The sequence below is a fragment of the Danio aesculapii genome, chromosome 13 (assembly GCF_903798145.1).
Source record: "Danio aesculapii chromosome 13, fDanAes4.1, whole genome shotgun sequence".
NCBI lineage: Eukaryota > Metazoa > Chordata > Actinopteri > Cypriniformes > Danionidae > Danio > Danio aesculapii.
Genome location: NC_079447.1, coordinates 29,684,090 through 29,701,998, shown reverse-complemented (window position 1 = coordinate 29,701,998; position 17,909 = coordinate 29,684,090). Strand labels below are relative to the sequence as shown.

Sequence of the window (17,909 nt, the reverse complement as noted above, 5' to 3'; positions counted from 1 at the left end):
CGCTGTTTCCCAAGTGGATTCTGTACACACGATTTGAAGCACAGCAAAAGTCTGGGTTGTGGGTTTGTGTTTGAACAGACATAAACACATAATTAACAATAATAACATCTAAAGATGTCGATCTTGGTGGGTTTTTTTCAAACACAACTAATTTCGTCCTAAATGAGCATAAAAAGTTAGCAATCGAAAGCTGTCATTATTAGATCTGTGCATTTTTAAAGTGACACCTGTTAATGTAATGAAAAGAAAAAAATCTAAAAAATAAGAGATTCATTCGTTGCTCTTTTTAATCAGAATGTTTAAGTTATACAGTGAAGAAACGGCTAATGAGATTTGATAGCTTGATGATTTGATAGATATCTATTTCATTGTAATAGCTTTTAATTTTAATAAGCTGAACTGTTTGCTAATGTATACTATTTAATTTTTCTTTTGTAAATAATAATAATAAAACATATTACTGGCCATTTAACTGTTTATTTACAATGAAACAGCTCCAAATGAACATATGTAGTAATTTGGGGATTTTTTTTAAGGGGGTGTCGGGGGAATCCCTTATTATGGTGGGCATATCCCTTAGTTTCACATCCCAATGTTGACAGGTATGCACTACAATAATAATGTTTTGAAATCTTTAGCTCATACATGAACATGATTTCTCCAGGAGCCCCATAGGGTGTCTTGAAAACCACAACTGCCATGATCCCACACTCAGCCATGACCTCATCAAACCACATCTTTGTTTGTTGTGAATGTGCACCATCTTGTGCCTTTAACAGTGTTTTTAGCACCCTAAAATGTTATTGTCTGTTGATATTCATTTGGGGCATTGGTTTTATAGCAATTGTATTTGTCAAGTTGATCAGTTTTATTCACAGATAACAGCTGAGGTTTTTAATGTGCCATAAAACGACACATGTAACATATTTGGCGCTAAGTGCTTATGTTCCCGCTGATAGTTTGATTATGATTGAGTCATTAGAGAGGCAAAAATGCCTGCTTTGATTTATAAACAATATCATGTTACACATTACAATATTTTTTCGGTAGTCAGTTCCAAAATCAGTCCTTAATTAAAACAGAAGCTCATTGTGATGTACGCTTTTATTTCAAGACATTTATTTTCTTCCTTCATTCAGAGATTGAAAAGTTTGAAGGCGACGAGTTGAGAAAAGATGGCGAGGTGAAGAAATACCTGGATATCATCAGCAACAAAAACATCAAACTTTCAGAGCGCGTGCTGATCCCGGTTCAGCAGTATCCTAAGGTAAGACCTCAGCACAAAAGAGTGATGACGTGACGGTCAAATCAATGTTATAGTCATGTGGAGATCAGAGAGGATCAAAAGCTATTCATCAGTTTTATGGGATTGCTGTGCTCGTGGTAATGACTTAATACGTTCTGTATCTGGCGGGAGCAAACTAGATGCTGTCAGACTCTGATTTGTGCTGCACTGCAGATCTGCTGTTATTTACACCTTATATTTCTGTCCCAGCTGAAAGGGTTGCTGGCTCTCTGAGTAACCGGCACGACACATCTGTTTCTACCTGTTCAAACATTATTCTGCCTCATTTCGTAATCAGGAAATTAGTCTAGTTTTTTTTTTACCCCTCCTTTTTTTTTTTTTTTTACCAGCTGGCCTCTCATACATCTGTTATATTTTGGCTTTTCAGCACCAATAGAGGTGTAAAACTTTTTAAATTAGCAACATGGTCAGTTTGTATCTTGTAACTGCCCCTAGCCATATTTTTTAAAACCTCCAAAAACGTGCCTAAAAACTCCATCTATAGTGTTCATTTCAGCTGAAATTGTATGATTATGTATGTTTTTGAGGTTTGGAAGAATATATAGTGGCAATTAAATGGTACAAATTGATCATATGTTGGCAAAATTGTTTTACTTGCCATTTCAAATGTTACTTAAAGTTCCACCATCTATCTGCATGGTACACAGATGCATATCTTAGGTATATGTGGCAGAAAATACATTCCAAAATGAATTAATAATATAAAAAAACAGCACAATAAATATGTTTTGTGTTTTTAAAAAAGAGTTTACTTAAGAACAGTGTTGGGTGTGTTTAATTAAGTATAATAAATAAATAAACTAAATAAAGTAACTAGTTACTGTAGATAATTTTTCATCAGAAAAAGTAAAGTAAGAGATTACTTTTCATTTTCAGGTAATTGTATGTAGATTGCTTAGCGACTATCAACCGTTTTCTCAGAGGATGACAAGCTGACAAACCATTGCTGCAACTCTGATACAGGTTTTATTCATGGAGAAAATTAAAAAGCACTGTAGTTTGTCTAGTTAATCTACCAAAATGTGTATATTCCATACAAAATATGAAGCTGATCGGTCTGCTCTTGTCATGTAATTCGCATTCTAAAGATGTTTTTAACTAGGTGCAGTTGGAAGGCCCAAGTGGCGTGTCACTCCCAATATGCATGCACAAGCCACACACCTCTATTGGATACAACAAATTTACGCTCAGAAAAAGCATGATATGTAAACGACCACCATCATTTGAGATCTCCAGCAACTTATCTTCTTGCACAGACATGCTGGATTCATTCCTTGGCAGTCCTTTCCAAAGACATCTGTTTCTTACTCATTTTGTTAACTTATGGGTTAAATTTTGGCTAATTTTAAAAATAGTCATTTTTCAAAATAAAAGATTGTTCAGACTCAGATAAAAAATAAAATAGAAAATAATGAATGATTTCTTGTGCAACCCGGTACCAATTGATCCACAGACCGGTACTGGTTTGTGGCCCGGTGGTTGGGGACCACTGATCTTATGGATTGAGCATGCTTAAAGACCTGCTCACACTGTAAGATTTCAGCCATGATTTTGTCATCTGAGACACATTTGGGAAATCCTAAAAGATTCCTTAAATCCTTGGCTAAAATCTGTGGCCTTTGGTCGTTGGTTTGACATGTTCACTGACAGCCACTTAGTGCCCGTTGCAATCAGATTTTTCCTCCGACGAGCTTCTGTTAGTGTCAGAAGATTTCAGACACTTCCCTGTAGTGTGACAACAGCTGGGATGAGCGTCAATCCAAAAATCGATAGGAGCTCCAAATATGATGATGCGATAAATGTGACAATTCAAATGACTGCGGGGAAATATCAAAACAGTTATTTTTTTCTTCCTGGTTTAATTAATGAGACACACAGTTTACGTTTGCTGGGAGGAATCATTTCAGAATGCGGGATAGTGAAAGTGTCACGGGTGGATGACGTCAAACTCCGTGGGCGTTTTCTTTTGTGTTTGGCGCATCTTCTTTGTCGTTTAGTCTGACTTTATGTCAGCTGAGATCTTACAGTGTGACATAGGAGCCAATGTGCATGCAGTCTGACATGCCACAATCGTTCGGGATTATATATAAACATTTTTTTTTTTAAAAATCGCAGTGTGAGCCGGCCTCAAGGAACAGTGAAATAAGTATGTCAATATACAGTATGGTATGTGCAGTATGAAATATTGTGTCATTGCTTTGAAATGTTTTATGTTTCGATACATATAATGTTTATTATTCTTTTCAAGAGTTCACACTTAGCTGATGATTGATAATAAAGCTTGTTTGGTATGCTTTCCCAGGAGAGAGCCCTGAGCTTATGAGATCCTCGAACCTTGGGCTCTCTCCCGTTGCAGGGCAAGAGGGGAGTTTGAGCTCAGGTAGATCTCGATGACTCCCCTCTTGCTTATTGTAGCTAAGTGTTGGATATGGATGGCTAAGAAGAGGTGTACTCACTTAGAGCTTGACTATGGTATAAATTTTGTGATCAATTGCTTAGGGTGCGTGTTATTTGGACTGTGGGAGAAAACCGGAGAACCCGGGGAAAACCCACGCGAGCACAGGGAGAACAAGCAAAACTTTGCACAGAAATGCCGCCTGGTTTAGAATTGAACCAGAGGCTTTCTTGCTGTGAGGCAACAGTTCTAATCACTAGCCACCGTGTCGCCCGTTTGAAAAGGAGGGAAAGTAGGGTGTGGGGGTTCTTTAAGATGAAGATATTGAGATAAGAAAACTGGTTATTTAAGCTACGGCACACCGGGCTTTGTGTGTGCAAAATTCTATCGTACGGCGCTGCGAAAAGGGGCGGCATTAAACAAGATGATTAAACATAAACAAGCGAGCGATTGCTCCATATTTTAAATTTCTGTCCAGAGAGGTCCTGTTTTGATCCTCGATTGGTCTCACGCAGTCAAGTGATGCGATTTTGCAGGTCAGAGTTCACCAAGCTTGAACTTTGCACCGCAGCAACATGCGAAACTTGATGCATGACCCCGCCTTTCCGGTCTGACGCATTCCCGTGCGTATGAATGGAAGTCTATGGGAGGAAAAGCCCAGTGTGACCGGAGCTTTATAGTGAGTTAGGAATCAACTGATTGGATAATTGGTCATGAGCTAATGCTGGAAAAGCTGAGAACAAACATAAGCATGTGATCCTCTCGAAATTTGTTTAGAAATGAGCTTCAAAAAGTGTTACATTTTTAAATAAAGCTAAAATGTCCTGTTTGGCTCTGATTTAAGTCGTCATCAAGTTTAATTTCTATTGTCTATGCGGAATTAAAATTTATATGTAGTGCATATATGCATTGAATTTAAGTAGAGATTATTTCTAAAAAAATGTCAAGAGGATCACGTGCTTATGATTGTTCACAGCTGTTCCAACTTTAGCTCATGACTAATTATCCTATCAGATGATGCTTTACTCTAAATAACCAGACTTTTCTCATCTCAATATCTTCGTCTTAAATCCCCCCTCTCAACCCTACTTTCCCTCCTTTCAAACGGGCGACACGGTGGCCAGTGATTAGCCCTGTTGCCTCACAGCAAGAATGCCCTTCTTTTCCAAACCAGGCGACATTTCTGTGCGGAGATTTGCTCGTTCTCCCCGTGCTCGCGTGGGTTTTCCTCAGGTCCTCCGGTTTCCTCCCACAGTTCAAAAACAAGCACCCTAAACAATTAATCCAAAATATTTTAGCCAAGCTCCAAGTACACCTTCTCAGCATCCATATCTGACACTAAGCAGGGGGGGGAAACATCGAAATCTGCCTGAGCTCAAACTCCCTTCTCACCCTGCAACGGGAGGGAGCCCAGGGCTCGAGGATCTTATAAGGTCAGGGCTCTCTCCCGGGACAGCATGCCAAACAAGCTTTATTATCAATCATCAGCTAAGTGTGAACTCTTGAAAGTTATGTTGAGTCAGGTAATTTAATAACTTGAGTAACTGAGTTACTTTTCAGACACAGTAGATAAAGAAATGTAATTTAAGTACAATTTTAATTATGTAAATAGTAATTAGTAACTAATTACATTATGTATTACCCAACACTACTTAAGAACATTTTAAATACCTGAACTTTATCAGTGTATGTTTATTTTATGAAATTTCCATTCAGAATGAATCTCTAGGAAATGATTCATTGATTTTACAAACTGATCTGCATAAGGTTTTATATGTGTTAATGTGATTATATTTGAACTATCATGAATTATCTGAGTGGTTATTAGAGCATGACACGTTTTGCAAAAGTTTATCAATAAGTACTTTTACATTTATTACTTAAGTACATTAAAAATCAATGTTTGACAAGTTGAAAAGGATGATTTCCGCCTAAACTGTAATTGTCAGTTGGTTGGTTAATCTTCCTTTGGGGGTTCCACTTTTGCAGTGATTGTATTTGACAAGTTGATCAGTTTTATTCACAGAAAACAGCTGAGGTTTTTAAATGTGCCATAAAACAACACATGTAGTGTATTTGGCACTGAGTGCTTATGTTTGGTTCCTGCTGATAGTTTGATTATAGTGATTCAGTCATCAGAGAGCCAGAAATGCCTGCTTTGTTTCATGTGGAAACAATATCACATGTTACACATCACATTTTTCCCAATAGTAATACAATTAGTGCTTAATTTCAGATGGAAACCTGTTGTGATGTACATTTTATTTGAGGTAACTGATTGTTTACTTCAGAATACTCTATTGTTATCATGTTTGGTACACGCAGCACTTTTTTATTCAGCATTGTGCTGCTTTAAATTATACTTTGGAAATGAGTGAGGGAAAAAAGGCCATGAGCATCACACAGACGGATCCATAAAGCTTCTGAGCTTCTCATATGCTCTCTCGTTTTTTTTTTTACTGTTTCTGCTTTAGGAAATGAATCCCTGAAGTACTAAAATGTGCAGACTGTTTGATGGGTTTAGTAGATTTGTGCTGTCGAAAAAGAGTACAAAGAGCACGCCTTAGGTTTAGATTTTACATGTCTTGTTCGAGGTGTAACAATGGATTTTTGTTTTCCCAAATCCCTCTTTCCTCAGGATATTGGCTGCTTTGTAGTTATGGTAATTTTATGGAAAACCTCTCTTGTGATTATTCCTGAAATGTGAGAAATATCTTGTACAATGACGTTGCATTGATTAGAATGAAGTGTAGGTTATGCAATTTTACATTTAGTTTTTTGCTACAAGGTAAGAGTATGTATCTTTCCCACAAATTTTAGCAGGTTTTAGTTTGAAGAGTCATGTTTTAACAAAAGTGAATTGTACTTTCATTCTAATTTTAGCAGCTTTAAACAACTTTGGACAGCATATTGACACTATGTTAAGTATTAAAAGTAACTTCTCAAGTTGTAAATGAAACAATTACAAATAAAGACTTTTTTTAGACTTTCTTTTGACTATGTTTTACCATAATTTACTATTTAGGTTTCTCTATCTTCAAACATGTCATGCTTTACTTGACATTCTTTGTTCAACATTCTAATAATTTCTGAGTATCAATTTCTTCTTATGTATAAATTTATTTTGTCATTTTAATTGTTTAATTGTTTGTCTTTTCTGACACTCTAAAATAATAAATTTTAATCATATATTCAGTATAAACTAATAATGAAATTTATTTGTATATGTACTGTATCATCTGTAAGTTTCCAAATTTTGGAAATTTGCAAGTAAGGACCACACCAAACCACACCACACCACACACAATACAGAATAAAAGGAAACTAATGCTCAAATACATAACTACAAATAATAAAAGTGGTACTGTCATGAAATCTGAAACGCGATGGCTATAAATATATGTTCCTACATTTAGAGGCCATTTTAGTAATGTATAAAAGACCAAACTAATTTTTAAAAGATCCTGAAAAAAGGTTAGCTTAACGTTCAAACACAAACTTACCCCAACATCAGCTGATCAATGAACTTGTGGATCATAACAGATAATAGCTAACAGAGTGTAGACTTTATGCTATGCTCTGTGTTACAAATCCCCAGGATTTCAGAATGTGCAGTTGATTAATCCGTGTGTGACGACGGCGCTGTCTTAGAGTTTGGTCTAATCATGCTTGATGAGCGTCTCTGAGGAAGAGCATCTCTGCTGCAGCTCAGTTCAGCAGAAGGAGTGAACTGGAGTCCATCTCGGTCTCTTTGATCCTCTCATTAAATTGGTTTAACTTTAGTTTATATATTTGCATGATGTGAACTCTGAATGGCAGTTTGTTCTTTTTACTTTGACTGTTTTTGCTAGTGTATATAACCACCTTTACATGAATTGCCTGATTTGAATCTTTATTCGTCAGCATTGTTTCAAAGTGATTTCAGTGTTTCAGTGCTGATTATCTTCACAATTTTCTAGGCCCATTGGTTAAAAGATCCTTGTTTTTCAAGAAAAAAAATATTAATTGCAATACATATTCAGTGTTATGCTATAATACAATGCCATACTCAGTATAGCACATTTTTCCTCCAAATTATTGCTGAGCACTTGCTTTAACTATTGAAATAAAATATTTCATGCCTTTACGGTTGCAGTGACAGCAGGTTCTGTTTAATTTAGTTTATTCAGTAAATATTTATTTCACAGGCTCATCTGTGCTGAATTAGCAAGGTTATATATGACAGGGGAACAAAAACCTCTTTTTAAAAAGCTTTTTTTTTTGTTTTTTGTTTTGAGTTGCAGCCCATTAGTGTCCACAATGCCCTTTATGAATTAGACACATCCAATGAATCATAATCATGAAGAGAAAGTACAGTTTTTTTTTGCCAATGTGTGAACTGCTTGTAACAAAACTTAAGAAATAAGACATTCTCCATTATCATTTTTTTTGCCATCAAAAGGATGTAAAGATTATGGCTCCTAGATCCTTTTTTCTGTTTTATACCACATGAAACATAGGTACATTTATACAGATAATGCTGAAGGAGATAATCTGTACTTTAATTTCAGTCAGTCGTGCAAAGAAAATTAGTTTATTCAAACTATAGTCTCATTTAATTATATCTACATAGTCTGTGATCTAAAAATAAAGTTCATAATCAAATTATTATATTTTTGATGACCTCATTCATCAACAAAATGTCAGTGAGTTACAGAACTGGTCATATACTAAATATCCCCATTACTCTGATGCTTTCTTAACAGCTGTTTTTTTACTCTGTTCTCTGAAAGAAAACATTAGTTTCAACTATTAACATTCATTCATTTATTTCCCTTCAGCTTTATCCCTTATTTATCAGATAAAAACCAAAGCGGAATGAACTATTCCAGCCTATGTTTTACACAACGGATGTCCTTTCAGCCACATTCCTGTACTGGGAAACACCCATACACTCTCACATTCACACACTCATACACTATGGCCAATTTTGTTTACCTAATTAACTATTCTGCATGTCTTTGGACTGTGTGGGAAATGGGAGCGCCCGGAGGAAATCCACGCTAACATGGGGAGAACATGCAAACTCCACACAGAGATGCCAACTGACCCAGCAGGGACTCGAACTAGTGACCTTCTTGCTGTGAGGCGACAGGTCTAACCACTGAGCCATCGTGCCACCTACTGTAACTATATACACCATAACCAAATAACATTTCTTGGTTTCACAGCAACAATGCCGACTACTTTAAACTAAACAACATACAGTATACAGTAAGGCCTGTTTGTATATGATGTTAATATGAGTTGAAATTCACCTTAAATTTTTGGAGACGATTTAAAAGAATTTTTACAGTTTAAGGACCAACTAAACTTCTCTAGGTGAATGTGCTGCCCCAAACAATTCAGGAAAAATTGACACCTTAGATACAATCTGCACTTCTGGCACTTATCCACTGCATGGTACGCCGAGGTTGGGTTCGGCATCATTCAGTTCAATTCATCTTTATTTCTATAGTGTTTTTATAATGTAGATTGTGTCAAAGCAGCCTAACATAGAAGTTTTAGTAAATTGAAAATGCTTTAGTCCAATTTTCAGAGTTGAAGTTCAGTTTAGTTCAGTTCAGCATAGTTTAAATTTCACTGCTGAAAGTCCAAACACTGAAGAGTAAATCCATCAATGCGCAGCTCTACAAGTCCCAAACAAGCAAGCCAGTGGCAACAATGGTGAGGAACAAACTTCACCAATTGACAAAAGTGAAGGGGAAAAAAAAAAAACTTGAGAGAAACTAGGCTCAGTTTGGCACAACCATTTGTCCTCTGGCCAACGTATAATCAGTGGTGTCATCCATTCCCTCTGTGTAGTGGGCTGGTATGGATTGCACATTTGTATATTTCACATGTTGTGTCTCTAATTTTGTCACAGCAGTCGAGGCAGTGCAGCTATAGTAATAATCTCACCCACTTTAATTGGCACTAAAGTGGAAATACAAACAAGCCGAGCTGTGCTGAACTGTACTGCACAGTGGAAATGTACTGCCAAAATAAAAAAGTATCAGTTTAAATGACATTCTTTTGTAGGTGGTAATAACCTTCATGCACAAATAACCTATTTGATTGTTTTAGTAAGGAAACGCTACATACTGTAACCCATATAACTATTATTGTTTCATATTTGTTTACTTTTAAGCAAGTGCCTGAAGAAAGTATATCAATAGTTTGAATTCACAGGCATGAAACTTTTGACAGCAGAAGATAAAGTGTGTGTGTTTGTGCATATAGTATATTGAACTGTTTTTCTACTTTTTTCAGAGAGAGAACTTTATGAAGCTTATACAAATAAATGTCACACTTTCTGATTGAGGATGTTTAGTGTGTTATTTCTCAGTCTCCTCTACATCTTGTTTGGAGTCCAGTTTCTGCTGCTGCACAGACAGACTCAGCAAATATGCTTTAGTTGATGTGTTTTGGATGGTGTCCACCAAATGTTGAATCACCGGATATTTTTATCCTGGCTAGCATTACTTCTGCAACTCTTCTTCCATAGATCTTTTTTTCACATATCTGTATATATTTCATTGTGGCATCACAAAACTACAGACTGTTTTCACTTTCAAATAAAACGCTTGATTTACCATAACGCGCACAGAAGCACAGTCAGTAGTTTGCTGTGAAATATGCTGCTGACAGAGCTCCAGATACCTGATAGAAATCGAGTGAGCGTCGCACACACAGACCCAAAGAAGGCCAGGAGATGAATGAGGTTACCTGAATCACCATCTAGTAAAGCCAAAGACACTGTCGCCATGGAAACCACAGTATTTAGATTTAAGAGATGGGTTTGGGCGATCTATCAAAGGGCATTTCTGCACATCTGAGCATAAATGGAAATTTGTTTTGTGAGAGTCCTTGGATTTCTTTTTTCCCATAGTGCATAGTGTTATTTTGATGAACACTATTCAAAAGGGATAACTGGGACATATGCGTAAACATTTGGGATGGCTTCACTTTTTAAAACATAGCTTCTTTATTGGCATTGAAGGAACTGCTATCTTCTATTGAACCTTTCATTATAGCGGAAAAAAGGTTTTTTGAGATTATTAAAATCTATAAAAAAAAGGTTCCTTTTGAAAGGTTTGTTTGGGAACAAAAAAGCTTCCTCTAAAGCAGTGTTTCTCAACTGGCAGATTGCGACAGGAACATTTTCAGTGGGTTGTGGAGTGTGTGGAGTGTGTGGTAAAAAAAAACTACAAAAAGTTTAATTTTTAACTTACTCTGCTTATACCGGACTTTTATTTTGAAATGCGCACATGACAACCGTACCGTTTGACTTGTGAATTTCATTTAATTATACCAACATATATGTCGAAGCGCAAGTACGACCCCAAATATGTAAAGTATGGATTTACATATATTGTCTACAAAAAAAGGCTTAAAACCTCAGTGTATCATATGTAGTGAGGTGCTCTCACAAGAGAGCATGAAACCTTCTAAATTAAAGCGATATTTAGAAACCAAACATCCCAGTTGCAAGGACAAACCTGTGGGCTATTTTCAAAGACGACTCCAATAGTTGAGGACATCACAAAAGTGTCTAACATCTTTATGGTCGAAACAAGTACAGCCACTCCGCGCATTTTACTGTGTAGCTCACCCTGCAGCAAAGGCCAAGAGAACCCACATAATAGCAGAAGAGCAAATAGCTGGTGGTTATTATGAAAATGGTTATGATTATTTTAATCATTTTACTGTAATTTACTGGTTTGCTAATTCAACAGGATCAGTGTTACAGTTTTATTAACAGTTCAGTTTAGTTCATGGTAATTGAACCTTTCCTTACCCTAACCACTGTTTACAGTATTTGATGTTTTTACTTTGTAATATTTCTATAATTTGAAACATTTTGTTAAATGGCAGCAATAAAATATTGTTTATTTGTAAGTCTTGGTGATTTTCTTATGATTTATCTGTCACTACTTGTGTATGTTCACAAAAAAAAAAAAATACAAATTATAATATTATATTGTAATTCTTAAAAATGTGAGTCGCGGCTTGATGACTATGTAAAAATGTGGGTCCCATGGCCAAACCAGTTGAGAACCACTGCTCTAAAGTATGGAAACACCCCTATAAAGTTCTTCATGACACTTTATTTTTAAGTGTATTGCTTTACACCGTATTCCAGGATATGCATTTTTGGGCTCAGCATAAAATAAAATAAAATAAAATAAAATAAAATAAAATAAAATAAAATAAAATAAAATAAAATAAAATAAAATAAAATAAAATAAAATAAAATAAAATAAAATAAAATAAAATAAAATAAAATAAAATTTTAATAAATTTTAATAAATAAATAAAGTTTACGGGCGACGCAGTGGTGCAGTAGGTAGTGATGTCGCCTCACAGCAAGAAGGTCACTGGTTCGAGCCTCGGCTGGGTCAGTTGGCGTTTCTGTGCATGTTCTCCCTCATTCGCGTGGGTTTCCTCCGGGTGCTCCGGTTTCCCCCACAGTCCAAAGACATGTGGTACAGGTGAATTGGGAAGGCAAAATTGTCCGTAGTGTATGTGTGTGTGATTAAGTGTGTATGTGTTTCCCAGTGATGGGTTGCAGCTGGAAGGGCATCTGCTGCATAAAAATCAAATGCTGGATAAGTTGGCGGTTGATTCCGCTGTGGTGACCCCAGATTAATAAAGGGACTAAGCCGAAAGGAAAATGAATGAATGAATGAATGAATGAATAAAGTTTACTCTACAAACACAACATTCTACTGTTTTCATTTCTACACCCAAGTACAAACAGAAACCAGAAAACAACATGCAGTTTAGCATCACATTGACTATTCATATTACCAATATAAACAACACAACAACAACAAGTGATGTGGCTGAACATTGGCAATGCACCCCTAAAAATGGCCTACCAACACCCATGTTGTTGCGTAATATATTGAGCTTGCATGGGTTTAGAAGGTATTCTATCCCCCTTGGCATCTGATTTGTCATAGAATTCTAATTTAGACTTATCAAATGTCCTATGGGTGCATCTGTTTGTGCAGAGACTCATTAGAGGCACCATTGAGGCTTTGCTTGTTTTGGTGCAGTGCACACTGATGGATCAAAATGCTGCAGTGTGTACAGTGTGTTGTGTGTGTGAGCTATACTATCACTCACATGGGCTGAACATTAAATTGACAAACACATGTTCAGCAGCACATGCTAGTGGTGCAGAAAAACTTGCATAATCAGCATTGAGATCAAGGCAAATATATTGCACATATTTTCAGCCCATTTTCTTATTCTTAAATCATGCAAAATTAATCACTGGGTGAAAATTTGGTAGCTGTAATGATTAAAGAAATTTTAAATGAGAAATCTAAATTGATTAAGAACAAGTAGATAAAAGCTACAATAGTTAGTTACTCAATAGCTATGTTTCCATCCACAAATACGAATTAAATTCATGCTCAAAACTGGAGTATCGCATAAAAGGCGTGCGAATAAAGCGGCGTTTCCACCCAATGAGTCAAAGAGAACAAAATTGTCACTTCCTGATTATCTGGCACCAAATATCAACAGTAAAAACTAAATTTGCTGTGGTATAAGAGGCTGCGTCAATCTTTTCTTCATTTAAATTAATGACTTGCATCTCAAAAGACGATGCCGATATAGGCGGTCTTGATGGTTTTGGAGGTGATTAATAATATAAAACTCTAATACTGAAAACGTTAAGGCATTTTAGATGTTTTACAATGTGCTCAGCCTGCTGGTTTGTTCATTCACACACATTTTGATCATCACATGATCTCTTATAACAAAATCACATGACTTTTTTAATGCGCGTACTGGAGTTTGCTCAGTAAAAGTTACTACTCAGTTATGAAAGTGCGCCACTCAGTTATGCGCATGTTTTTTTTTTCAAAATTTATGCGCATCTTGACGTTTCCATCAACTGACGTTTTTAATGTGCGTATAAAAATAGGTGGATGGAAACAGCTTATGATAGTAAAATAACACTTGTTTTCAATACATTGTACTTTGCATTATTCTCATTCTGTATTGCTTATCATTTACAGTTTTATAAAGAAAGACAGACATGCTAAAAAAGAAGAGCATGGGAATGTTTTAAAGCATTAAACAGCAAAAATTATAATGTATTTAGCCAAGCATCAAGAAGCAGCCAAAACCATTACAGTGCAGCATTCAGATTTCACAATGTAGTTTTATTATTGAGGTACAATAAACAACCAGCATTACAAAAAACCTTTTATCAAAACCAAGCAAGAAGAAATGATGCGAACAGATCTACCTTAGAGGTTTACCTCTTATACTTGTGAAGACACAACTAATCTGTTGAATAGTAACGCCGGTGGTTGTTGTCCCTGCAGACTGTGGCTTATCTGTCTTCAGTTATATGACCTTTACATGGAGGTGTACGCAAGCTCTGCACACAAAGATAATCCAATTGTTGTCTTGTTAAAGAATTCCCTATAGTCCCAAAGGCTGACCAACCTTGTCAAAGGTGTTTAACATAGATAAGCTGCTGAACAGATTCAAAATCGAACTGCACTGTAGGTGGGAAAAAAATAGCGAACAATGGATTGTTACAGTATATCTGCTTAAGGCAATACAATAGAGGCAAAAACACAGTGCACATGTCAATTTTGAGATTTGAGGCTTTTCATAAACTGTTTTTGTTTAAATTAAATGTAAAAAAAAACCAAACACTCAAAGTAGACTTTTATGTGTTTCTTTTGTCACACTATGAATTTGAGTTTGTATATCTCAATTACAATACATATTTAAAGAGGCTGTTTTTATTCTCCTGCTGAGTCATAAATATGTACTTCAGAAGCACATACACACACCAGACATTACATTTGTATTCATCTATATTATGGAGGGTTCATGAAGGAGGTGTTTATATTTAGTTTGCCTTATACTTCCTGTTTTTTGTGATATACACACACACACACACACACACACACACACACACACACACACACACACATATATATATATATATATATATATATATATATATATATATATATATATATATATATATATATATATATATATATATATATATATATATATTTATTTATTTATTTATTTATTTATTTGTATTTTTCCCCCGCAAAAAACAGGAATCAAAATGAAAGGATTCCCAAAATCTTACTCTGATATGTCAAAAAAAAAGAAGAAGAATAAAAAAAATTAAGAAAGAAAGAAAAAAGAAGAAGAAGAAAAAAATAAATAAAGAAAAAAAAAAATATATATATATATATATATATATATATATATATATATATATATATATATATATATATATATATATATATATATATATATATATTTATTTGTTATTTATTTTTTCACAAAAAACAGGAATCAAAATGAAGAGTGTCTTACTCTGATCTTACTCTGATATGTGAAAAATAAATAAATAAAATTGAAATTTTCATCTGAACATCATCCATTGTTAAGATTTTTGTGCTAGAAATGTGTGCAGATTAGTTCCTAATTAATTAAATAATGGTTGTAATTTAGTTATTGTAAATAAGTAACATAACATTTAAATTTATTTATGCATATATTCCTGGCATGGAACTCTAACAATCTCACTTGGCTCATGCAGGAGTAATTCATGTCCTGTAAGCACATATTTCCTCTAGCTTGGGTCTGGTATACTGCACAATTCTGAAAGCGTATTACAACCCCTCCTCCCCAGCACCACATGTAAAGATCTTCTAAAAGGGTTTATTTCCTTTAAAGCAGCTACTTTTTATTATCTTAAGCTGAACCATATATTGTATTCTTCCTCTACAAAAGCAACAACAGCAGCATATGGGTCTCGTCTGCCAAAATCAAACTCATTTACACTATACAGTATGTCAATTTCATAACCATTCCAATAAACGCTGGTTAAAATGATCCCTCTGAGAGTTGTCATGACATATATATTTATGCACACAAAATGTTTGTGATTCCTAATGTGTTGCCACAGTGTAATGAACCGCCAACTTATCCAGCATACGTTTTATGCAGCGGATGCCCTTCCAACTGCAACCCAGCACTGGGAAACATCCATACACACTTATTCACACACATGCACTACGGTCGATTTAGCTTTTTCAATTCACCTACAGTAAACGACATGTCTTCGGGCTGTGGGGAAAACCGGAGCACCTGGAGGAAACCCACACGAACACGGGGAGAACATGCAAATTCCACACAGAAATGCCAACTGACCCAGCCAGGACTCAAAGCTGAGCATCTTTGTTTGTTTTCTGAAGGTTATTCACATAATTGTAAACATGAGCTCATAATGTGGTTTTCTTGTGGTGCACAGTTGCTGGTAAAAGATTTTGGAGAGAGCAAACCTCATGGAAAGAAACAGTGAGCCGATGGGAATATGGCTGCTTTCCTAATCGGTTTATATGGCTTATCCCAGTAAGTTTCAAATGACCAGCACCCCATGGGATAATAACACACTCTCTAAGCAGCCAGCGGAAAGGCATTCATTTGTGATCTTGCTGCCATGATCTTGAGCAGACAAATATTTTTGTTCTTGGAAAACTTGTAAATGTGACTTTCCAGTTTTTTGACCTTTCCAGGCCATCGGCTTGTTTTAAGATTTGACACCAAAGTGACATGGGAGATGTAGTCTGGGGAAAAGAGTGCCAGCAGTCTTTTAACCTGTCATGCTCCTGACTCGGAGATGGCCTTAATGCGCTGTTTGTTTACCCTGCATCTGTGCTGTCAGACCCAGAGTGTCAGAGCTCAATATGGCTTCTGTAATGCAAGGGATCCATCATCAACTTTTCCTCAGGCTGTTACACCTGTACTTCAGCTCCACACTGTTCACAATGTCATGCTTTAATTTCATCAATCTCACATATTTGCTACGCCTTCTGTTTATATGCATATCATTTTATGCATTTTGACAATACACATGCTTATGAATGTAAAAGAATTTATACTTTTATAAAAAGAGCAATAGATGTATTTTTATTATTATTATTATTATTATTATTATTATTATTATTATTATTATTACTACTACTACTAATACTACTACTAATAATAATAATAATAGGTATTATTATAATAATAATATTATTATTATTATTATTATTGTTATTATTATTTTCTAATATATAATACAATTATTTAATATTTGTATTATTATAAAAAATATCATTAGATAATTATAAAATGATAATAATCATTCATTCATTCATTCATTTTCTTTTCGGCTTTATTATCCCTTTATTAATCTGGGGTCACCACAGCGTAATGAATCGCCAACTTATTCAGCATATGTTTTATGCAGCGAATGCCAAATTGGTAGGAGATGATTCAAGGCTTTAATGTAATGTAGTGTACAAATTACAGCCTTTTAAAAGAGAATGTTCTTCATACTATTAGAAACATATAATTTTTAAATGAACTAATTTCTAGAGGAGCATGTGATATGATTGATCGTAGCTGGTCTCTCATCTGTAATCATTAGTAAGCCAATCGGATCATTCCAAACTCACTATAAATAGCCTGACTAGCATTAATCCCTTATCTTCGTTTTGTGAAGAAGCCCCCCATTCACCCCATCACCCCCTTTCCTCCTTTCCAAGGGGGAGCTCTTGAGAACTACCTGATCTCGTACCCCCTTACATGCTCATTGACCAGGCGGGAGCCCTGGGCTCAATTATCTCAGAACTCAGGGTTCTGTTTCGGGACAGCATGCCAAACCTGCTATTGTTATCAATATATAAGTGTGAACTCTTGAAAATCTTGTTTTTGTTTAGTGAGTGTTTAGCAAATCCTCACTTAATAGTGTATATACATTCAGATATATAGGAAAACTTTAGATTAGGATGGATAATAACTAAAAACAAGGATTTTACCTCAGTAAACTGCTAATTACTGTAGTTTGTTGATAGTATATACGTGTTTTAAGGTATGCTAATAGTAAATATGTGTTTACAGATCTAATGTGTTCATTTGTTTGTCATTGCTCAAAAGCAATTTGGCTTATTCTAATCTTAAAGTTAAGAATACAGTATAAAGTGAACTGGAACAGCTTCAAAGTGTTTTCTCTTTTTCTCTCTCTGCTAGTTCATTAGCCTTCACTAACAGCCAGCGCTGGCCCTTTGACTCGCTCCTCTATTTAACACCATTGTGCTCAGCCGCTGTTTAAACCATTATCTGCTAATGCCCATGTCC

The 17,909-nt window shown here is 35.4% G+C and overlaps 1 protein-coding gene across 1 annotated transcript in view; it reads left to right on the top strand.

Moving 5' to 3' along the window:
- khdrbs2 (KH domain containing, RNA binding, signal transduction associated 2) overlaps window positions 1-17,909 on the top strand; it is a 119,019-nt gene that overhangs the window by 28,387 nt on the left and 72,723 nt on the right. The window contains exon 2 of the mRNA XM_056470296.1: window positions 1,140-1,267. Coding sequence (XP_056326271.1) covers window positions 1,140-1,267 — 128 coding nt within the window. The remainder of the gene's footprint in view (window positions 1-1,139; window positions 1,268-17,909) is intronic.